This window comes from Apteryx mantelli, chromosome 7 (assembly GCF_036417845.1).
Source record: "Apteryx mantelli isolate bAptMan1 chromosome 7, bAptMan1.hap1, whole genome shotgun sequence".
NCBI lineage: Eukaryota > Metazoa > Chordata > Aves > Apterygiformes > Apterygidae > Apteryx > Apteryx mantelli.
This window is the reverse complement of record NC_089984.1, coordinates 37,112,347-37,136,036: the sequence shown is the minus strand read 5'-3', so window position 1 is coordinate 37,136,036 and position 23,690 is coordinate 37,112,347. Positions and strand designations below refer to the sequence as shown.

Here is a 23,690-nt window from a genome sequence, read left to right as displayed (position 1 = left end):
TAAATGATGATGGTGAGGGAGGCTCCTGCTCGCCTTCTGCTTTCTTAAATTTATGCCAAATTCTTCTCACCAGTTCACCTTCTCTAATGCTGCAGGCATGGCTTAAGCAAAAGTTGCTTAAAGCGATGCAAATATTCAGTGTTCAAAACAGTTCCCATCCATAAAGGTTATATAAGTATGTACTTCTCTGAGTTTGGAATGCTTACATTAAAAATTTAGCAGAAAAAGATGTAGCATTTCTGATCATGGGATATATATATATCAAGTGCAGGAAAATGCTGACTAATTTTTAAACTCTTCCCCTAGTTTCTCACATGGTTATTGAGGAAGTAAACTGTATTCAGAATCATCTTGAAATTGAGAAGACATGCCGTGAAAGTGCTGAGGCTTTGGCTTCTAAGGTGAGGAGAATTATGGTTATTCTGTTTCATCTGGTTTCTTTTCTTTCAGCTTGAGATTGCAAAGTTGACATGCATGTCCCTTACATTGTTTTTGCATGCTTTTGCAGACCTGTGAAATTGTTTTGAGGTGGCAAAAACTGTAAGCTCTATGCAAGATTTAAAATGCAATTCCTGCTTTTTATGAAAGAAATACCCATTTTAATTTAGCTTGGTTTTTTTGGAACAGTAAGTCATGGACCAACTTCTTGATATCTAGTTTTTATGTGCATTTAGGTTAAATGGAAGACAAGTTTTAGAACTATCCCATGTGAGATATAAAACAATAATGAGCATTTCAGTGTCTAAATCAAATGGAAAAAGTCAAACACTGCATTACATTTCAGGTGATTGTTTATGAAAGCAAAGCGAGGGCAGGGGAAAGGTGACCTCCGCTGCTGTGTTGATTGCGTCTAGTCTGATGAATTTAGCAAGTGTGTAATTTTCTATATTCCATCTCATCAGAAGTGCATTATTAAAGAATGTTTTTATCTCTCTGTTATATATTTTTGGTTGTGTAAAATGCATCTGAGCCACTTCATCAGAAAATGGATTACAGCAATTTTGAACCAAATTTCATTAGCAATACTGACTGCCTTTTTTCCCTCCCCACCCCCTGCCCAAAGTACATCTTTAGATATGGTAAAAATCACACCAGCAAGAAATCACTTTAATTTAGATGCATTAGCAATGTACTTTCTAGAGGTATTTACTTGTTTGCATAATGACACTATATTAGAATTCATAAGATAGACAATCAGCATATAAGTAAGAAAATGAATGTATTTAACTTTTCTTTCTCTGCTCTTTTCCTGTAACGCACATACAGAGGTAGTTGGAAGACGAGCCCTGTCCCTTGGGGCTGCTTTACCAAAGCTGACTTGTTTGTTGGTGTGGGCTGACTAAACCATGTAAGGTTCCCCACACCACCCTTCCCACTTGCTCAGTCTCGTTCTTTGGGAATGAGATGTTGAAGAAACTTTTTACTTGAGTTAATCTTCCATAGTTAAGGGACTGAGGAAAGGGGGATCGAAGATGATCTGCTTGGGTAAAGAAATCGGGATCTAACTGTACAGTATATGTTTTATTTCAAGGCAGAAATTGGACTTCTGCACCCTGAACTGGATGTGCTGTATGTCATCAGTGGAAAATCAAGCCTCATTCTTAGAGATGAACGGAGGGAATGCATGGCTTGTGGGTGGACAGTCACCCCTGTATGTGCCTGAGCACCCCTGAGATTGTGTTGAGCTTGCTGAGAGCTGCTAGCATAGGGTGTGTAGATGCAGAATGGTGAAAGAAATGGTGAGAGTGAAATGTTTGCAACAATCCCTGTTGTTCAATTTCTCCTGCCACCAGTAACCTTGGTCAAGATGGAGGTATATTACAAAACCTCTTTCGTGTCCTCCACCAACCAGGCATGCACTTAAGCATCCAGCATAACTGCCCAGAGTGATTTCTGGCTTGTGGTTTGACCCATAAAGGGTTGAGTTGAACCTGCACAGAGTATTTATTAGTCAGAAGTACCAGAGAGGACTATGTCTTCCCTGATGGAGAAAAGGCCATGGATGAAGCAGCATGTTGAATTCAAGCCTCCTCAGAGGAGAAAGAGGACAAGCTTCCCATTTTCAGACCATTTTAGTATAAAATGGAGTGTTTAAACTAATGTCACCTTTTTCTCTTGCTGCTTTGTTTGATAGATCTTTTAACGACAAGGGGAAAAAATCCAGCTGGTTTTTTTTTTTTCTTGTACAGCTCCTTAAAGACAGACTAACTAGCTTATTACTGTTTGCACTTCTGCACTTTCAGCTGAACAAAGAAAATAAGACCTTGAAAAGAATTAGTATGCTTTATATGGCAAAACTGGGCCCAGAAATTATCACTGAAGAGATTAACATTGATGAGGAAGATTCATCCACAGATACAGAAGCTAGCTCTGGGTCATGCAACTCAGTGCATTGTCAACGTCAAATAAAAGGTGAGAATCGTTACTGAGCCTACAGTGCCAAACAGGTTTAGGCAAAGGTTGCCTAAAGAATGACCATATTCATTTGGACCAGAGATCTGTCTTGTTCAGTATTATACCTCTGACAGTGGTCAGCAGAGGATTTCCAGGAAAGATTGTAAGGACATGGCAGGCCTATCGTGATACTGTATAATATATATGTGCAAGGAAGTTGCATTGCAACAAGAAAATGGGATCTACACAGCCAAGAGTTCAGTGTTACTGAGCTGGTTAAAAGAAACATTTCTTTAGATCCTTAACACAGTAAAAGTTCATTTGTAGTTAAGCAGAAGGACAAGGTCACCTTGGTATTGCTTCAGCTGCTGTTTATATGACATTTTTTCAAAGCCTTATAAGACAGGACTCTCCATTTATATTTCTATTGTGTACTTTTGTATACACAAGCTTCATTCATATTCCAGAGTTATTATCGAACAAGCAAATTAAGAACAGACTATTTTACCAGGGAAAACAGCAAAGCTTGGGAGCATGGAATTACACTGATATCAGAAATATGTACTTTATTAAGAAATTTCTGATACCTTTTTGAAAGGCAATTTATATTTCAGTAATACAAAAACTGCCTTCCTTTCTAGTCTAACTCTGTGATGAAATCATCATGATCCTATGTATATGTGTTACTATATTGTAGCATCCAGCAAAGGGGAATGTCTGTGTTCATCATTTTAAGATATGGAGAGAGCACATAGTGGTTCAATTTTTTAAAAGAATTTTCAGTGGTTTTCAGATAATAGCTGCAATTGCAAATGATATATGCATACAATTGTCTTAAACTGTAAACCTGACCTTGTTAACTGTTGTCTGCTTGAATGTTGTGATCTCAATGAAGTGGTACAAAATATCACTGAGAAAAAAGCATGAGTGTTTTAAAAACTAGAAAAAAAAACTTAGAGAATGCTACAACACCCTTCTATAATAAGCAGCTTTCCACCCTATAGAGATAGGAAAAGTGATGCAAGAGAATGGTGTGATCCACACTATGCAACCCATCTGAATCAGAAATAAAATCCTGGAGTTCCTCCTGTCTTCTGTTGGAGAAAAATGGCAAGGCTGCTATTAGAGAGGGCAAAGATTCTGGCTGAAGATCAGAGGAGAATGTATTTAGGAGGACAGGAGGGACAAAGGAAAGTTTTCAAGAAAGGCCCTAATGTGTATGTTTTCTGTCCTGCTGAGGAATTCATTGGAGAACAAAAAATATATTGTAAAGGAGTTAGAGCTCCTTGGTTCTACTCCTCTCTCTGGCTTTATTGTTAAATGTTAATAACCTTACATTTACCAATGCTGACTATTTGAAAAGCATTGGCATCCCATTTGCTGTAGAAGGAGAAGTTCTGCTGCCCAAGTACCTGAAGGAAGTGTGTGCATGGATGGTAGCAGAAAGATCTGACAGTTTGTTCCAAAAGTCATTATGGAGGCTCTGTCCCAAGCCCCAGCTAAGCTGCATGCCATTTGTCTTCAGGGAAGAATCTGAGAGTACATCAGGGATTGCCTGCTAAATGAAAGATCATATGTAACAAAAGAGGGTTTGTGGCATTGCCCAGCATGAAATCCGCTCTTCTATGCAGGCCTATGCTTCCAAGAGTTGTGTTTTGTGGTGGGTATCGCAAACCTCTTTTAGCCTTCTCACCGTTCAGCAACATATTGGATGTTTCTTGCAAAAATTTCTTCCCTTTCCACCACTTCTATGGAAGGATATATAAATAAAGTACACAGTCTGAGGCTGTTTGATTAACACCATTTCATTTATTAAAGTAATAAAGCTTTGTCCAGAGAGCAAAAAGGGAGTAGGGCATCTTGTGCAGTAGGGAAAGGTGATAGGAGAATTCTAGTTCCTAATGGAAGCATAGAGTAGTCTCAGAGCCATAACTGAAATTCATATATTCATTTTGAGGTTGTTCCCCCCCCCCCCCCAATCCTTTTGGACGTAACAGCTGAAAACTCAGCTGGGCTGGTTCAGCACGTGAGTGCATAACCTATATCTGAAAAGAAACAATTCTTGTAGACACTTATGAAGATTTAGGTACATGGCTATGCTTTATTCTCTGCATGTTGAGGTCCATAGGTGTGCTGTAAGACCTGACTTAATCCAGGTCCCATAAATTTCAGTGAGATATTTTTCCATCAACTCCACCAGAAAACACACATCCATAGAACAGAAGACTTTTTAGTCATCTGGGAAAGCAAGTCTTTCTCTTTACTTTACAATGTATGTGCCATTAATTGGGAGGAAAATAAATCTGATGCCCCTGAATGGTGGGGAGGAGAGAGGAAGGCGGAGGAAAAAGTCAACGTTGTTGAAGATTTGAAGTGAAACAAAATGGCATCCTGTATGTCGTTATCATCTGCAACTGATTAGGAACAATTTTCTTAACTCATAGTTGGTATTTAAAGAACAGCAGTAATATGAAATTCTGGAAGCAGGCGTGGAATGAAAGCACTTAACTGAAAGCTAATATATATCAGTAAATTTATATTTTTGTGGTGTTTTTATGTTAACCTAAACCTTGATATATTATATGTGCAAACTGATCTCCTGTTAAGAAGTGATTATCATCAAATGTTTTATTCCATTATGAATTTAATTTATTTCATATTTTGATAATTAAGGAACAAAAATTTTGAGGGGAAAATTACAAGCATTAGCTCTTCCATCAGTAAAAGTTATATTCTGACTCTGTTCACATAATGTTACAAAGACTATAAATTGGCAGCTGTTCAGGACAATTTCTTCAGTGAAAACCTCCCAAGTATTAACTGCCTGTTGTTTTGTTTATTTCCCTTGTGACAAGAACTCATGATCCAAAAAGAATTGAAGTGCGTTAATTTGTGTTAAAGGATGCCTATTAAAAACTGCTTTCTGCTGTCTCAGTACTAGAGTCTGTGATGTGACTATCTCCTGACTAAGACTGAGGATGCTCTGCGGTGGCAGGGTTGACCCCGTTATAGCAGGAAATGAATCATTCAGAATGCAAATAAAGACAGCAGTCCTGGACAAGAAAGCTTACCTCAATAAAGTAAATCTGAAACTGTAGCCCAATTATAGATCTGTTACCTGATACCGATGTTCCTAAATTATTGAGGATGTACCTTGATACTTTATCTGCAGTGTTTTGTACTCGATTGTACTTGCATGATTATATTTCTTTTGTTTCTCTGAGAATAAAATAAAAATATGTCATTTTCTTCCTCAAAATGTAGAGCTGCGAGATCAAATTGTATCTGTTCATGAGGAAAAGAAGACCTTAGCCATTGAACTGGAAAACCTGAGGTGCAAACTTGTAGAAGTAATTGAAGAAGTATGTATTGTACCATGGAAGGCGAGACCACGTTAGTGTGTAGTCGGTACTTTTTGTATCTAATTTTGCTAAAAACACTCAGTTGTGAAGTTAATTGAATACTATCTAATCCGAAGTCTTGCCAGCTTGTCCACGTGATGGACCACTTAGGACATACACCTAGAAGGGGCCTTCTAAGTCAGAGTCCAGTCTGCTGCTGTCCCTGGCACATGCCTCTTCCTGATCTGTTCTAGTGATCATATTTTTATGCTTATCTCCCCTTTCTGACATCCCCTCAGCCACATCCTGATTTTGTTTGTTGTTTGGTTGGTTGGTTGTTGTTGTTGTTTTTTTTCCTTAAGCCTGTGGGTGTGCAAGAAATACTTTGGAGAATGCCTGGTTTAATTACTGGTGCTACTTCGTTGAGCATATCCTTGATTTTAGCCATTGGCAATGCCCAGTCACGGTAATTAGACCAGCAAATTGGCTTTTTGAGCCAGCAGTTTCATTCCTGCTTGAAAACTGGATAAGCCAAGTACTGATGCAAATCAGGACTTAGAGAGGCTCTTCCTGTCTGTGCAACACTTACATTCAGAAAGACACAGCTGACAGCTCTTGGACAATAAACAGAGTTCAGGAAAAAAAAAAAAAAAAAGCCCAGCAGCCTGACTATATTAAGATACAAACAGTCAAGGACAAGCCAGTAACTTTTTAACCAGGTGCTATGGTGCCTCATCTTGAAAGATTCCAAAGACTTTATATTTGCAGCTGCAACTAGTACGTGCCATGAGAATGGGCCATGGGAGCCCCATGTGAAGCATTAATTCATAACCTTTTAATACTGTCTGAAGTGGGAGCCCATAATTTGGGGTAAAACTTCCTTACATCCCATTGTAAACCCTAATGTCAAGCCAATCCTAAGACACTGAATTTCTGAAAGCAAATATTGCATGCGTTATGTAATGTGCCATATGTCTTATGCCACTAATGAAAAATATTCTTTTTGATCTGTTCTTTGCACTTTTCTAGGTGAATAAAGTGAAAGAAGAAAAGGCAGTTTTGACAACGGAAGTTAATAAGCAACAAAAACTGTTGGAAAAATGTAACAGAGGTGTGTTTTCTCAACAGGTTTCTTCTCCCCCCCCAAGTTTGCTGCATCCTTTACAGACAATCTTTAGAGCTTTTATGATGCAGTACAAAGAATACATTACAAAACAGTGACCTCAGGCCTGATCTGGCACTCAGGCCTCATTGCTGTGGGCACTGCACAAATACACAAGCTATTCTAGACTATCACTACTCTAGGAAAATGTGATGGTGAAAACAGAAGGATAAATGGGAGAATTTTTTGCTGTGGCAGAGATGGCAGACTAAAGCAGGAGGGGAGTCCCTGACAGAGATGGAGTTTCAGCCCTAATCTGCTGTTACTTTTTTAAATTGTTATATTAGCCTTCCTTTTAGTTGGGACACAGTTAATAGTTTTGAATATCTGATGTCTTGGGAGCATGTGGTCGTATGTTCAGGAAACAGGATAAGGGTGCTGAGAATGAGGTCAATGGGATTTCCAAGCTATGGAATGAAAGTAGGGACCCAGCCAAGTGGGAAGAGAAAAGAGGTAAAACAGGGACAGGGACTGGAGACAGTCTGCAGAGAAACAGGGCTCAGGAAAGGAAAGCTTTTTCTTAATGAAGGAGAGTGCTTCCAGAGGAGAAATAGTTGACTCAAAAGTAGTTGGGGGGGGGGGTCATGGAGGGGAAGATTTTAGTGGCTTGGATTACCTTCCCCTTTTCTGTTGTTTGTTTAGCCCTGTAAAATTAAAGCTTGATGATTAAATGTCTCCATGGCTGTTTCACATTTTCCTGAAGTGGAAGAGAATTGGGCTGGCCTGCGATGCCTGTTTTTTTTCCTTGATGCTTTATTTTTTCTGCCTTCCAAAGTCATTCAGTTAGTTGTTCAGCAGCACCTTAACAATATACCCTGTAAGACTTCAGCCACATTCACAGTACCTAATGCTATTCTCATTTATCTTCAAGTTGTTCCTCTGCAGTTGTCTTCCACCTGCTCACCTAGGGAGAAAAACAAAACTCCTAGGAGTTCTGAAACAGTGATCAGGTAGTGAAGGGAACTGCCAAGGCTGCCGCTTCCTCACAGGAAGACCGACATCCAGCTACAGGCAGGGAATAGCCACACAGGGAAACCCCAGAAAGCAACCTTTGAAGTAACAAAGACTCCAAACATGCTGTAGTTGCCTGCCAATAATGCTCCCTTTTTCTTTGGGAAAAGTATACTAGGTCAGCATAGTCTGTGTTCTTGAGAAAACAGCTGAGTTTTGGATTACAAAGAAATATATGGCCTTTTAGTGGGAAATGATTCTCTCTCATTCCCCCTGCAGTCCACTTTCTCATCTTCTGTCAATCCTGCAGCTGCCCCTCAGAGGGAGAGGGGATTTGCAGAGTAGTAGGGCATACTCTGTAACCTTTCACCAAGTGTTCCTTCCTCACCTCTTGCATGTTACTGTATTGCTTTAGCCTATGACAGCTTTCAATACTTGAAAACTCTTAAAACATCAAACTTATGATAGATTGATTAGATAGACCAGTTTGAAGAAGCTTTTGATGGGATGGTGTGGCAGCTGAAAGGTTTCTGAAATTTTTTTTTTCCTCAGCATGATCAAAAGAGCAACCCTTTGATTCACATTTGATACCTGTTTTTCAGGGAGGAGGGGTTATACCAGGATAGGTCCTAATGCACTGGCAATGTAAGCCAGGGGGGTTGTGTGTTTCAAAGGAGCTACCAAAGTGTATTGCTGCATATTGAATAGACACCTGCTGTATTCTGTGTCTCTGTGATGCTCTCTTGGAGCTGTGTAATCAGTACATTCCCATCAGCGTAAGGGAATTTATCTTTTAAATCTTTCTAAGTGTGTTTTTTAAAAAGAAAGTTAACATCATTTGAGAGTCAGATGGATGGGATGTGTTTTCCTCTGTCTGAAGTACCACTTACTGCACTTAGCTGTAAAAACTGTTATGCTTGTATCCAAAGAAGCGAGGGACTTATATAGGACAGTTTTAGAAATCCAGTGTCATCACTCTGGAAACTAATCTTCAGCCAGTAAGAGCTGAAGCTTATCAAGAGAGTGCAAGTGGTCACTGAGACATGTTAAGAATTTATACATGGTATTTGATGTCCTGGACTGAGGTCTTTTGAGAATAGTTTGGGGAAGCATGCCCCAAGGTTAGCTTTAGCCACCTGTGTTCCGCTTTGCTAGTGTGAGCACAGTTTAAACATGGGCAACTCAAAACTGTACTACTTTCTTCCTGAAGCTTCTTTAAATCTCTGATGTAAAGGGATGCTTTATACTCCACTTAGGCCAGATGCCTCCAAAATATATGTAATCTTTGGGCTGAGCAAGGCTCTCTTGCGTCTTTATTGCTCATACCCAAGGAGGCAAAACATCATCTTGGCTACCTGGTGTTTGTTACCATAGTCTTGAGTCTGGGCTCCGCCAAAAGATGCTCTCTCTACCTTTAGTTACTCCTTTTCTAGAACAAGTTAGAAAGAAGTAGATCCTTGGCTCAGTGTGACTTTCTGGTCAGTATGGAGGGATGATCATTTATATGCTAGTCTAACAGAATAGAAACTCAGATTTCTCAGTTAAGTGGAATTAATACCCTGCCAAATTGGGGGAGGAGAGGCTCTTCCAAGGAGAACTGAGGAACTTCTTAATGAATAGAAGTTAATTTTTATTTTCCTTCCCTTACCTACCTTAAGAGAAAGATAAAGCTTTTTCAGGATTAGGGGTCATGGCTTCTATGTTTTTTGTAGCACTTGGTGCTATGGGGACTCCAGTTCAGATAACTAATAATGTTTTGTTAGTTCCGTAGCATTTCTGCATTAAAATCTCCTAACTGGTAATGATGCAGTACTGTTAGGTGAGAGGCATGTGGGGAAAAAGAGCAAGAAAGGGTGGGGACAGAGATGGTAATCTCTGGAAAAATCAGTTTACACTTCCTTTGTACTTATAAGAGTAAAATGGCATGTCTGTGGAGTTGGTCTAACTTTGCGTTATTGTGCTGAATGCCAAAATAAAGCGAAGATGAGTGGATAGAAACACTTGCTGAGCTAAAAAACGTCAGGCGTTTCCAATCCATTGTATACAGACACAAAGTAAAAATGCGGAGAGCAAGCAAGTTGCCTAATACTTCAGAAAAGAGTAAAAGAACAGTAAAAATCATATGTTATTGTAAGAAAACAAATATACTAAAATATTTTTCCTAGTGTTACAGTGCCTGTTTGTGTAGGTATGCATGGGGTGGCTACCTGTGTACACACAGGTATAAAGTAGATATGTGTGATGATCTGGTCAAAGCACCCATTTCTGAGGTACAGCCATTTCTGATGTGGAATTCACCAGTCAACACTCTGCAGTAACATTGCCAGCTGTGCAGGGCAGGAGGAGTATTACTGTACTTAGAAGACCAGTAATTGTATGTATAAATAATGAGGAGGTTTAGAGCAAAACATGACAAATATTGCAATGTGGACTGTATATGGAAAAGTAAAATTAAGTTACACCTTCATTGCAAGGATTAACAGTACTGGGGAATAGCAACCTATCGGGAAATCTAGTAGTACTTTATTCTTGTTTTGATGGTTTGTTATCCATTCCTCTCTTTACTTCTGGTTTTGTTTCATTCTTATAAACAGTGTCTGTGCTGGCAGTAGAGGAATATGAAGAACTTCATGTAAATTTTGAACTGGAAAAGAATCTGCGAAAGAAAGCAGAGTCATTTGCACAAGAGGTGAGTAGTTCAAGAAGAAAGACATCTCATAAAATGAAGATGTTGCAATTGGGGGAAAAACCTACCAGCCTAGATGATTTGGTTTCAATTCCCAATTCTCATACAAAATATGTCTCTGAATTTCTGTGCACTGTTTAACATCTGTACTTCATCTGTAAAATGGGTTTACTATTTCAACAGCATTTATAAAGCAGTGTTACCTTTTTTCTTTTTTTCAAGTGAGGCTTTAAATTTAGAAAGGGCTTAGACATCCATAACATTTGGATGAAGTATATGTAGCAGTTGGATTTGGGAAGGATTGTCTGCCTTTCTAGTGATATAATTTAGAGCTGTATTTTTTCCTGAAAAATGTGTGAACTAGCAAAAAAAAGTTTTGCAAAATATGGTATTCAGCTTTATACAGGTTTAGCTGCTATTTAACATGTGCCTTTGGAGTAACATCTGTAGGGAGAATTCAAGCTGAAAAAAATTGCTTCCATGTGCTAGAAAAGATATCAACTCCCAATAAATAAGTAAATAAGGGAAACATCTGAAGTCTGCTATGAAGTGGATTTTAAATTTGGAAAGCATGGCTGCCAGCAAGGAGATATTTAGCCTTCAGGAAATCAGTTTTGTTTGAGTAGAGAGTTCATCTACTTTTTGTCTTTGCTGCTGCTTCTCTTAAAAAAAAGATCTGTTTGATAACTCCTGTACATCTAACTGCACTCAGTCAGTGATTGTAAACGAGAGCCTATATTCATTTTGAAACTGTATAGAAAAAAGTGAATATGCTTACTGTGTGCTGTTACTCTTCTGTTTTGGGCTGGGTGTTTTGATGCTTTGGATATGAACAGAATCATGTAGCAGCATTTTAAACACAACAAATTTTTGTGGATTTGAGATAAACTGTAAACAACCTCAAAGATGCGGAAGTTAGAGGTGAAGAAGTCAACCCCGATTTTGCCCTCTCTCTCTCTCTCTCTCTGTGAATGTGCCTGTACAAACATTGATACAACAGCTGTCAAGGGTACTAGCCAGACGCAGCTGAGCACAGAGGTTCTGTTTCTTCTCTTCCACCTTTTGCTACTCTTTCCTATTCTCTCCTTTGCGATGTTATCCAGTTGAGCCTTTGGGAAACCCATTGAAGAAGTTAAATTGGCAGGAAACAAATCACCTCTAGGTACAGATCAATTTCTCTTTCTATTATAGGAAACTTTGCATTTGAATAACAGGGCCAGTTACTCATCCTAATATTAAAGGAGAAAGGTAATTGCAAATTCAAGTGTATTAAGTTTGGGCAGATTCTCATTCATTCATTTAGGTATATGGTATACTTTAGCTTTAGATTAAAAAAAAAAAAAAGTTTTACCTATTCCACTACTGAAGCTTTAATCATTTGATAAGTCAACTTGTAACTGAAGTAAATTTAAATTTATATAGCTTGTGCATATACACATACCTGCGGTCTCCTGCCTGTGGCTGTCAGTATCTCTGCCGTGTGTTTAGAATATTACTGTACTTGAGGCAAAGTTAAACCAGCTGACACTTCCCTTCCAGAGAATAAGAAATGATAAAAATGAAAATTGTGTACTGGTTATTAAAATGTCTTTCCAACTCTCAAATTTTCGGGATAGAGATGGGCTTTGGATGATGCTGTTAGAATCAAGAGATGCAGAAGAGGAATCATTGAAGAGGAACGGTTTATGAAATCTAGGAATCTCACATGCAGCCTCTTTGAACCCCACTTTTACAGAGCTGTGCGAGTTGCAGCCCAAATTCCTCTGCTGAGCAAACCTGGCCACCTCTTATTGCCATGGCTTCAGTGTTATTGGGCCATTTAAATTTTGATTAAAGGCTCACTGTAGTTTTTCAGAAATAAAAATAAGATCTGCAAATTCCATTCAAATGTATTCAAGATAGAAACATTTATTAGGTACCAAAAGTGGTTAAATATTGCCTATGTTTACTGAGTATTAATTTGATTTTTTTTCAAGACTGCTACCAGTCTGTGCTATAAAATGTTCTTGTAACTATTTTTAAATTTTAGGAAACCTGGGTTTGTACATTACCCATACTTTCATGATAACTATATTTACAATGCACTTTTTTCTTTAAACCTCCTGAGACTGTGCAGACATTGCTGTTTTATTTGCAATTTTCCCTGAATGTTTGTCGATTGTAATGTCTGCAGAACTGATATCTTCAGAAAACAAATTTCTGAGAATGTTAAGCATACCCATTTAGCATGCATTGTTGCAATATCTATTTTACATCTCATACTGTTGCTTTGCTTTATCTTCTGAAGTATAGAACAATTATGTGCTTCTATTCATTAATTGACACAGAAGATTGTATGTAAAGGCTTTATATCTCTCAGAAATAAACAATTTATAATTGCTTAGTTAAGCTGGTTTTCAGATCATAAAAGAACATTATCTGATACTTTGGGCACAGAATGTTTTTTCTGTTTAGATTCAGAACTATAATATTCATAGGGCTATATATTTTGAAAGAGGCTATTTAAAGTATTTTTTGTATTTGAGTAATAAACTGAAAGGCAAACTGTTAAGTACAATGCCAAGGAAAGGCTGAGTATTTGCAAACAAGTACTGCTTGCTTGTTTTTTGTCATTAGTTTTTGTCTGTTCTGAAAATACAGGTTTCTATTGTTGCAGATTCACAAGCTAGCTCTTTAGGTTAGGCTTTCCAGTGCTGTAAGTTCTTCACTTCTAGGTGTGCTGGCCAAAATGGAGGCAATCACAGCAGTGAGCTTCAGACCTACATTAGTCTTTCCTATGTATTCACTTTTCTTCCCTTTGTGCTGTGCTCTTTAGAAATATTTTTGGAAATATTTTTAAAACGCAGGAGCATGTGACTGCAAAGCCACTTCTCAGATGTATTTGAGGAACTAGAAGCACTTCAGATTACTTTAAAAACCTGTTATTGTTGGCCTGGTTTCACACTGATGGTGTCCCTTTAGTGTTCTGAGGCATAAGACACACAGGCCCAAGCCCACAGCTGTATCCGTGCTAGCAAAGCTTTATGCTCAGATGAGGTTCTGTGTGGGCAGGGGAGTCCCCCTGCATGGATCCTATTGCAAGGCTGAGGCCATAATATGAGACCTGGGGATTCTAGGATGTTCTTGTAGGAGCTATTTGGATTGTGACAAAGATGCGCTACGATTTTCTGCTGCTTTTAATTGTCACAGTACTGGTAGTCTTTCTTTCACCAGCCGTATGTTTCTCTGTCCCTATAAAATGTTTCTTTAAAAAACAAAATCCTGCTGGATTTTTACTTTAAGTTTTTCAGAAGCCCCACCGGTTCACTGTGATGAGCTATGCAATGTGGAGAGAAGGAACAGCTTTGAGTAAAGGGCAACACCGTTTGTTTCATGCTTTGTGATTAGCTTGTTTGGAGCACTTTGAGAAAGGAAATAGGCTTTAAGTAATGTGCATGTCATTGCAGTGCCAGGTCATAGGCTTTAGAATAGCATATTTTAGTTTTTTGTATTATGTTTCTGTATTATGTTTGTATATGTTTGTGACATCTCAAATAGCCTAGATAAGTGTCTTAGCTCACTGAAATATGGACTCATTGCCTATGGAGGGGTCTGTTTGGTGGTGGACACACTGTGTTTTTTAAGGGATCCAGGTATATGAAGCTTCCCTTAACTTGAGGAGTTAGCATATATATTCAGATTAACCCCTTTCTCCGTAGTGTGGCTTCATCTTTTAGGTTTTCCTCTTGGAGCTGCACTGCAGCTTCAATGGGAGATCACAGGAGTGGCTGGCACAGCCTGCATTTCAGAGTGATGCTCTTTGCATCCTCTGCTTCTGATACGAGATGAGAATTTGCTGCAGAATGTGAGCAAGTGGGAGTGCAGGTGTGAGAGATAATGGAAGGGTGAGCACATGTGTATAAGTGAACTCAGATGGGGGAGACAAGAGACAAGGAGTGAGGGAGAGGAAGGGAGCAAGTACACGTAAGAGTGAGAGAACACTTGAAAATCAGTGCTTTTGATTTAAAAAAAATCCAGCACAGCTTTAATTATAATCATGCTGCTGGCACCACCATAATATATATTTAATTAATCAAAAATTATCTAACTTGAAACATTGGAATTCGTGCTCCTTAGAGATTCTAAAGAAATTGAGTAAATATTGTCAGCTGTGGTGTGGATAGGGGGAAGGAGAAAGAAAAAGGATTTGAAGTGAGTCACAATCCATTGTGAAAAGTACAGGAATCTGCATAAAAGAACTAAATAAATAGAGTGTGTAAGGGGCGGGGGCATGGAAAAATCTGTACCTACCTGAATAAAACAGGGTTGTTAACACAGGAATCTTGGCAAGCTTAACTAGAATTCTAGTGTCATGTTTTAAGAGACACTTTAAGATCTCTCAGTTCTTTGTGGAGCAGTTTATAAGCAAACAAAGGAAGGCAGAGAGTATCTTGAAGGCCATTGCAATAATATAGAGGCTAGCCCTGAAAAGCACTCTTCCACAAAGATGAGTAAAATACAATAGATACTGCCAAAGCAAGCCAAAAGGGGTGGAACACAGGGAGAGATGCAAATTGAAAGTTTTAGCAATGTAAAAATCCCAGGAGTTTAATAAAATAATCTAGCATAAATGGTTTATTAAGCATATATCCTGCCTTGCAACAATATTTTGTAAAGTGAACTGTTTATTACTGTCATGTGTGCTGGCATGGAGACAACCCCTGCACCTAAAGTTACTTTGGAAACCTCACTGAGAAGAGGCAGTGTGCTCTCAAAGTTAGTGCAGGGCTGCTGTTTTCTTTTCCCTGTACCTCAGGTAAATAGAAATGCAGTGTCAAACTACTGGGCAGATTTATTAGGGTTCCTCTCACTTTCGAGTATAGCATAGGCTTTTTTCAAAACACAACTTGGAAAAAGTGGGAGACATCTCAAGTGTGTATGTATCTGTAAAATAGCTTGCAGTTTGAAAGATTGAATGGCTACATTCAAGGGAACCCTGATCCAAATGGATTAAAAAAACAAAGTGAGTCAGTAATGTGCATTGTCCATCTTTTTGTTTGTCTTTCCCTCTGATTTCCAATATTTATGGATGCATTCAAAAGCATATTGTATTGATGTGTATGGTTTTTAAATAGCTATTGCACAGTGACATGTTTACATTTAACTCATTTACTTCAAAATGCCTCTATTTCTTATGAGACCCTGTGCCAGTGCTTAGTTGACATATTACTTAATTCAGGACTGAATCTTCCAGTGCTGAAAGATAGAAGGTGGCCATCATTTTGTAACACCTAGGGAGAATTACATTCTCATTCTTATGGATGTCTGCAGTACACATGAGATTTTGGGCAGTGGATTTGGTTGTCTCAATGACTTATGTTAGATACGAGCTCCCAAAGAACTCTTCATTAGATGTATCTGTGATCTTTGGGGTTAGTTCGTGAGGACTTTTGCATTAACATGCTACATCTGTGAACAAATACTGCAAATCCAGCAAGCAGTCATGATCAGCTCTTACGTACAAGTACTATACTCTGTGCATTGCCAAGGATAGTTTGACAGAAACTGGTATCTGAAGATAATTAATTTGCAGTCCAGCTGCCTGAACTGCAAATAATAATTAAAGAGACATGATGAGTGGTTAGTACTTGAATTCTCCTAAGCTTGAATGTTACCACTTTTGAAGCATGACACAAGACTAATCTGTCTCATCAAGCTTTCTCAGAAGAGCAGACTTGTGAAATGGTAACATCTGTGTACTCTAGGAAACTACCTATTAGTTTTTTGTTTTTTGTTTTCCCCCAGGCGCTTAATCTATTGGGGAAAAAAGTGAAGAGGTTTCCTTCTTTCATGTGGGATATGATCTATTTCTGAATATATTAGATGGCATCTAAATACTGTAAGACCATAGGCTTTATAGAATATATTATTCTATGTATTTCTACTATGGCAAAACCAGAAAGGCTTAATTGCAGGAGATGAACAAATAATTAACAATAGAGATTCCTTTTTTTTCCTGGGCCTTGGGCAGTTATGCCTCACAGGTGAAGAATGAGTGTTATAGTTTGACAAACCCTCTTGTACAGAGCAGGCTGTTCAATAATACAGTGTTTTTTAAGGAAGCCACAATATTGATGGGGTTTCAGTCTTCTCACACCTAAAATATCTGCTCCAAACACCTCTTTCATGAGAAGCAAGTAATGGACAAGAAATAGGGTAGCTCACCTAATCCAGCTCCCCCATTTTGAATAAATTCTTTTGATGCATAAAATTTATTAATGTTGCACTTTGTAGCTCTTTAAAAATACACTCTTTATAAAGTTGCCTGGCAATTAGCCAAATAATTAAAGAAACTGCATTCTGTCTATCTTTATTAGTTTAAAATTGAGATAGGCCTTAACAAAAGGCAGGGAAGAATATAAGCACCAGAGACAACATTTTCAGATCAGAGGAATGCCACATGCACCTAAAATTAAGTGTATGCTAAAGTAAGTTTGCTGGATTGTGTGGCTACAGAACCCATTTATTTGTTGTGGCTTTTTTCCTGAATAGCTCTTCAGACACGTATGAATCCACTTGAACACAAAGGTTTTGTAACTCATGCTGGACTAATGTCATTGCTTGATGTGCAGCATTGAGCCTGAGTGTAGAGAGAGTATTTATAGGTAGTGTCCAAACTACGGATGAGTTTCTTGTGCTTTAATGAGATATGTTCTTTTCTGTCTCTGCACTTCCATTAGAGAAACAGTAGCCACTGTTTCTGCTGTAATATTTGTATGCATTGGAGCTCACAAGCCCAGATGTTCTTAAAAATATAGTACAGCTAAACAGTTAAAATGTTAAAGTATATATTTATTTTTTCATAATGAGGAATCATTGAACTAAAATCTACACCTGGATTTATACCATATAAATCCAGAGCGCCTCCTGTATTTAATGCCACTTAGTGCCCTGTCAAATGCTAATCTGACAAGATCATCCCATCTCCCACATCACAGCAGAGCCTTCAAACAGCCTGTTCTTTTGGGGAGATGCAAGTACCTTGATCCCCCTCTCTTGGGACTTATTTCAGGCCTGAACACAGGACTGTAAGGCTTCAGGGTACTCATATAACAAAAGACATCTTCTCCTCTGTATTATGACCGATGTAAATGCATGTGTTACCACTCCAAAAAGATGACTTATTGATTCCTCACTAGGATGTGGAGTGAATGGAGCAGTGGTGCCATGGATTTGAAATCAGAGTCAAAAGATAGCTTGACTGAAGTCCTGTTCTCTTTTATATTTGAGACTTCTGAAGTGGGACTCTACTGTGATATGTGCCTGATGTTATTTCATTTATAGTAGAGTTCTGTTTGCCAGTGATTTTTATTTTGCTTTATAGGACCAATAATTACCTTATTATAACAGTTCTTCTGTATTGAAACATTATTCACCCTTCAAACTTCAACTAAGAAAAAGAATTTAGTCCACACAGGAAGTACCCAAACAATGTATAGATGAAAATATAGCAAGGTATGGATATTAAAGCATTTCCTCTGACCTCGTTTTGAGAAGAGTTAGTTGGAAAGCATCCAGTTATACCCTGAATGTTACTTGAATGAGGATCAGAGTTCCCAGGGGTTTGACACTAACAGAGTTGCTTTCTAACTTTTTTAATGAGGAAGAATTCCTTTTTCAGCTCTGGTGTAAACAAAAAACAGCTGCAGTGAATGCTCTGTAGGGTAATGGTTAGAGCAGGGGTCTGAGAATGAGGTGTGGCCCCATTGAGGTCAAGGGAAAAACTTTTATTTTCAGTATTTCACCCCCTTCCCTCCCCCCTTTCCTCAGTTCTTGTGCAAACTCCATGATGGAACGTGTCCAAGTCCCAGATTTTCTGCGCTTCAGAGCTTCCATTTGTAAACTCAAGAGGGAGAGACGTTTAGCTGCTCTGCACAGCACTTGGAGATTTTTTTAAATTAAGATTATAGGTATAAGCAAACTATTTTCCTTTGTGATCTGCCTTTAGTTGCAGTCATGGTTTCAATAGATTCCTCAAGCATTGGCTTATGTTTCTGGCATTGATTGGGATATTCCGCAGATAATTGTCTAGCAGGTGGTGAAGTCAGAACTAATCTATCAATTGGTTAAATTCCACCTAGTCCAAATAATCCTGTTAGCAGCTATTTTGCCCTTTCAGCAGTCTTTTTAATTAATATTCAGGGTTGTGCAGACAGCCAGGTTTCTACCCTGCTGAAGAATTAAGTGATTGTTAGAATAGATTAGAAATTAGAATTAATTTCTAAGTGCCTTTTTCCTCCCATGTCAAACACATAGAGCAACCTCTCAAAAACTTGCAATCAGTTCATCACTATCTCTGTCTCATTTATCTGCCATGACTGTCTTGTCTAGTGTTGTCCCGTCACTATAGGGTATGATGGTGCTTCAGCTATGTGTTTAAGAAATTTCTGAACTGAATGGGACTCCTTATGAGAAACTGATTCCCATATGTCAGATTGCAGACTTATGTTATAGACAATAAATTTTTTTGTGGTGGTGGACACTTTCACACGTATTGTAAGCAGAAACGTATTTGCCATGTCCTGAAAGCAATTTATAAAGCTAATAGAAAGCACAGAACATCTTGAGGAAACTTTTGAATGAAAAGGTTTTCATCTAGTTCTTCAAGAGAAAAATTTTCATTTTCTCCTAAGAAAGCATGAAACAAAGTGAATGCGGATTTGCTGCATTCGGTGATGTACTGAAGTCATGATACTTGATTTGTTTTGGTACTATGTCATTTTTCAGAAAGGACCAGCTACAGATGGAGAGGAAGAAAAGGAAGCAGTGGGTTTCTACTCCCTCAGGCTGGACGAACACGCAGGGAACAAAAAATCTGAAATTATGACTTCAGACTATTTTTCAGAATCCAAAAAAACCAAAAGCCAAGTTTTCACTTTGCTTTGAAAGTTCATAGTAGATAAACTGCTATGTTTACACAAAGATGGCTTCTAAAGAGATGTCGTTTCTGTAACAGGACAGGAGGGTAGCAGACTTTTATTCAGTGTTGAGGAGTTCTTTACCAGTGATTTAGAGGTCTTTCTAAAGTATGATTACTCAAAGATGCTGTTTCTTTTATTTTAAGAAGATAAAATGTTACACAAATGAATGAGTTACAATACAAAGGCAAAGCTTCACAGCTTGGGATGGGTGGCTGGGTTTGGTTCTGAACTTCTATTGCCTTTGAATTGTTTTTGCTCTACTAGTATAAGATTATGCAAACGTAATCGATTTAAGTGGCTGGAGTTTGGGATGGGGAGCTGATGCAAAGTGCACATTCCAGCTGAAAACAGCCTACAAAGTTTTCTGGAGTACCCGTCTAGAATTGCAGCGTTGTACAGAATGATTTGTTCCATGTGGCAAATCTGCGTTAGATAACGCCTGTGCACCTCGCAGCAGGAGGCCATGCAGGGAGCGCAGGGAGCAGGGAGCAGATGGGAGGCCTCCTCGCGCCCACATGCAGCCTCCCTGTGGCGCTCTCTGCTCCGTGTCTGCTTCCCGTGAGCTCTTTGCCGTTCAAAACAGGAGGCTGCGGGCTTGCAGCGCGGGCAGCGCTCTGTGGTACCTGCCTGTGCACTCGCTCTTTTCCTACAGTAAACAGGAGGCAGATCACCCCATTTTCACTGCGCAGGACAGATAGCAAGAAGGCAAACTCTTTCTCTGCTTAACAGAAGAAGTTGCTGCAGCTGTTCCCTGCAGTCGCAGTGGTTATCGTTTTTGTGCTACTGTGCAACTGTACCACACAGTGGCCTGTGTGTTACAGTAGATTTGTTTTTTTGTTTGTTTTATAACAAATGTAGTACTAGAGCCTGTATTCATTGTTTCCTCTTCATCAAATACTTCCAGTTCTTTATTACCTGCCTCATGGCACAGCTTTGCCCAATGAAGTGTTCATTATTGGTTTTGTTAGTATTAAGGCCGCATCAATTGACTCTTCTTTGCACACAGAGTCACGCAGGCTGCACTGTGAATAAAAGTTCAGCGCGGTCAGCAAGCTTCTCTTTCTGTTTGTGCAGATAGAGAGTCGCTTTCTAAGAAAACTCACTTGAAGTGTCCGTGCAAAATGGTGGGTAGAATGCTTACTACAAACCTGAATTAGCTGATGTTTCTTTAAAATCCAATTGTATTTAAAAAAAATCACACAGCAGTGCGGTGGCGCTGGACAGAAAGAAACCATTTGTCAGCATGTAGTATCTGTAATATTGGCTCATGAATGAATAGTATGGGAAGCTGACAAGATCTCATGGAGCTTTTATATTTTTGAAATTTTGTTCTTAAAACACCTTGCTCTTGCTGTGCCTATGGAAGAGTGTTTTAACAGTCTGAGGGAGTATATCTCTGTTCTCAGGCTGTTACTTCCTGCCAGCATGCTTTGCTGACCTCTGCATGCTCATCTGAAATGTTAACCTGACCCAGTCCCTGTTTCTCTTGTAAAAATGGGGACAGCTGAGTTCAAGAGTGGAAGCCCCTGTTGCCTGGGGGGCACCCCTCTGCCTGAAAGCACATCAGGATGGAGAGTAAATTCCTTGAGGAATTTTCTTGGCAGGAAGCAATTCTTTTTTTCTCAAAATTCCTAAATGGACTCAAAGAAGCACATCCTGTCACCTAAGGAACTGCACATACTGACAGCCTCTGCACCTCTTAGGTGAAGCCTAGAGATATGTGTGACATTTGTATCAATGTCATGTCTCTAGACCATTTGATTTTTTTTTTAATTTAGCCACTTTCCACATCAAAAATATAACTGGGAAAAAGGAAAGAATACAAACATCAGAAATAAAAGACTGAAATTGCACCGATATGCCTTTCCCCGGGGTAGGTACATACACTAACTGCACAAACCCAAGCTGAAATTCATTTTCCAAGGACACTCCATCATTCAGATATCCACGTAACCCTCAGATAAATGCACTTTATGCCAGAGTGTGCAGGTGTGTTTGAGGAGATTGTGACTTAATAGAGATTTTTTTCTCAACCCTGTGCTCTTTTAATCTCTCCAGAGCTCCCAGAATAGGAATCAGATTGTTCACATTTCTAGGAAACAAAATTCAGAGATTCATTCAAATTTGGAATGCTGCTAACATGCAGGTAATTTAGGTGCAGCAGGCGGGTTGTTCCTTCAGCAAACACCTGGTTCCTTTCAGTGTGCACTTAGCTCTTGTAAGTTTTACTCTTAAACTTCCTTTCCCCTTCCTTCTCACCTTCCCCCCCATCTTCACACCATGTTAATTTCTTCATTTTGTTTCCAATTGCCCTTTTTTCTAGGAAAGCGTTAGTCTTTCTTTAACTACTGTTTTTTGTTGGGGGTGTTTTTTGTTTTGACAGATGTTTATTGAACAGAACAAGATGAAAAGGCAAAGTCAGCTGCTTCTGCAAAATTCTGCTCCTGATCAACAGCTTTTGAAAGCTTTAGATGAAAATGCTAAGCTGACTCATACATTAGAAGAAGAGAGGCTTCAACATCAACAAAAGGTAAAACAAGATTACTTTTTTGCCTCATGCAGAAGTTTTTGAAAGCTTCCTGAACTTAATGAGTGATATGAATTGTCATGTATTTGCTACGTTCAGAATTATTTAAGATCTTGTCCCCCCAGAAGTGTTTATAGTCTAAAAACTAAGCTTCAGAGAAGATTATGATCCCCTTCTTCTGGGTCACTGGTAAGACATCAGTGCAGAACCTTCAGGCTGAAGTTTCTGGTTTAAGTAAGTATTTTATTTTGGATGCCTGTAAAGCCCAAGTTTAGTCATAAGCATTAAATGAAGTTCCATTACATGAAGAAGATGTGACAGGAGAATGTTTTGGACCTTGAGGAGTATAAAGGCTGTTCTTCTAGGGTAAGCTAAAAAGACCAGAGGCAAAAGGTAGGCAGTTCATATTTGTAGTCTGGTCTCTTGCTAAAGAAATACGTGGAAGAGCCAGACATACTGGAGCAGGGAAAAGCTAAGTAAGTGCTGCAAAATGGTATGATACGATCAAAAGTGATAGGATCTAAACGATTATAATTTTTGAAATAGGATGATTAGATCAATCTTTAACTGTGAGAAATCTCCATTGCTTCACTGAGAGCATGAAAATGAGTTTCCTCTTAGATGTGAGGTCTATTCTTACAACTCTTGTTAGTATATTAATGTTAGAAAGAAGTACATAGTTTCTCTGCTTTCATGAATACAGCGACACTAAGATTATATTTAATCTCTCATGCTTTTGAATGAATGTTTTAGGAGAATGATTGCCAGTTTATAGAAGACTTCTAATTTTTGGCTTCTTCAAGACTAGACCAAATTGTATGTATTTTAAGGGGTTTGGAAGTGATTGCTACTGTACACCTGAATGCTGCCTCTCAACCTGATGTTCCATAATTCACCCACTGACATCTGTGTGAGCTTTGGCAAGAGAGTTTAAATAACAAACTATCAGTGGAGCAGTCATTAAGAGATCAAGAATGTTAATATTCTTCTGCTTCAAATGAAGAAACATTCTGAAATAGAGCTTCTTCAAATGAAGCAACAAAAACTCCGTGAAAAGAAAAAGGGAAAATGTTATAGTGTAGGTACTTTAGGGCTACAGGTGTTTTCCAAGGGAAAAAAAAATTAGGATTAGAATAGAAGATTCTGACATCTCAAAAAGATCTATCTAGCTCTCATTGAAAATATCTGTCTTCTCTGTGGGAATTATAGATCACTGTGTACTAACGTATTTTCAGGAATTACCATGCCTGATAGCTTATTCATCAAAGGGAAGGACAGAAAATACCCTTTATTGTAATGAATGCTATTGTTTGACAACTGCAGGTCAAAGAATTGGAAGAGCAGCTAGAAAATCAAGCACTACACAAGGAGATTAGCCGTCTTAAACAGCAGCTAGAACTTTTGGAAGAAGATAAAAAGGAACTAGAGCTTAAGTGTCAGAACTCTGAAGAAAAAGCTAGAGACCTAAAGCATTCAGGTAAAATTATGTAATGAATTTCAGTTAAGAAGTACACTTGGGTGTCTGAGTGGTGCACATGTAGAATTATACATGTTATATATGAGACCCAAAAAGCAACAGCTGTTGCATAGCTGACATCCAAACTTGTACTTAACAAGACTAGGTTCAGTAGATGTCTTCAGCCATAGAACAGGTATGTCCAGAATGTAT

General features: G+C 38.6%; 1 protein-coding gene across 1 annotated transcript in view; it reads left to right on the top strand.

The window, feature by feature from the left end:
* Window positions 1-23,690, top strand: part of SHTN1 (shootin 1) — a 69,656-nt gene that overhangs the window by 24,204 nt on the left and 21,762 nt on the right. The window contains exons 4-10 of the mRNA XM_067300291.1: window positions 307-401; window positions 2,244-2,412; window positions 5,659-5,756; window positions 6,765-6,846; window positions 10,443-10,537; window positions 21,878-22,024; window positions 23,345-23,498. Of these exons, the coding sequence (XP_067156392.1) occupies window positions 307-401; window positions 2,244-2,412; window positions 5,659-5,756; window positions 6,765-6,846; window positions 10,443-10,537; window positions 21,878-22,024; window positions 23,345-23,498 (840 nt within the window). The remainder of the gene's footprint in view (window positions 1-306; window positions 402-2,243; window positions 2,413-5,658; window positions 5,757-6,764; window positions 6,847-10,442; window positions 10,538-21,877; window positions 22,025-23,344; window positions 23,499-23,690) is intronic.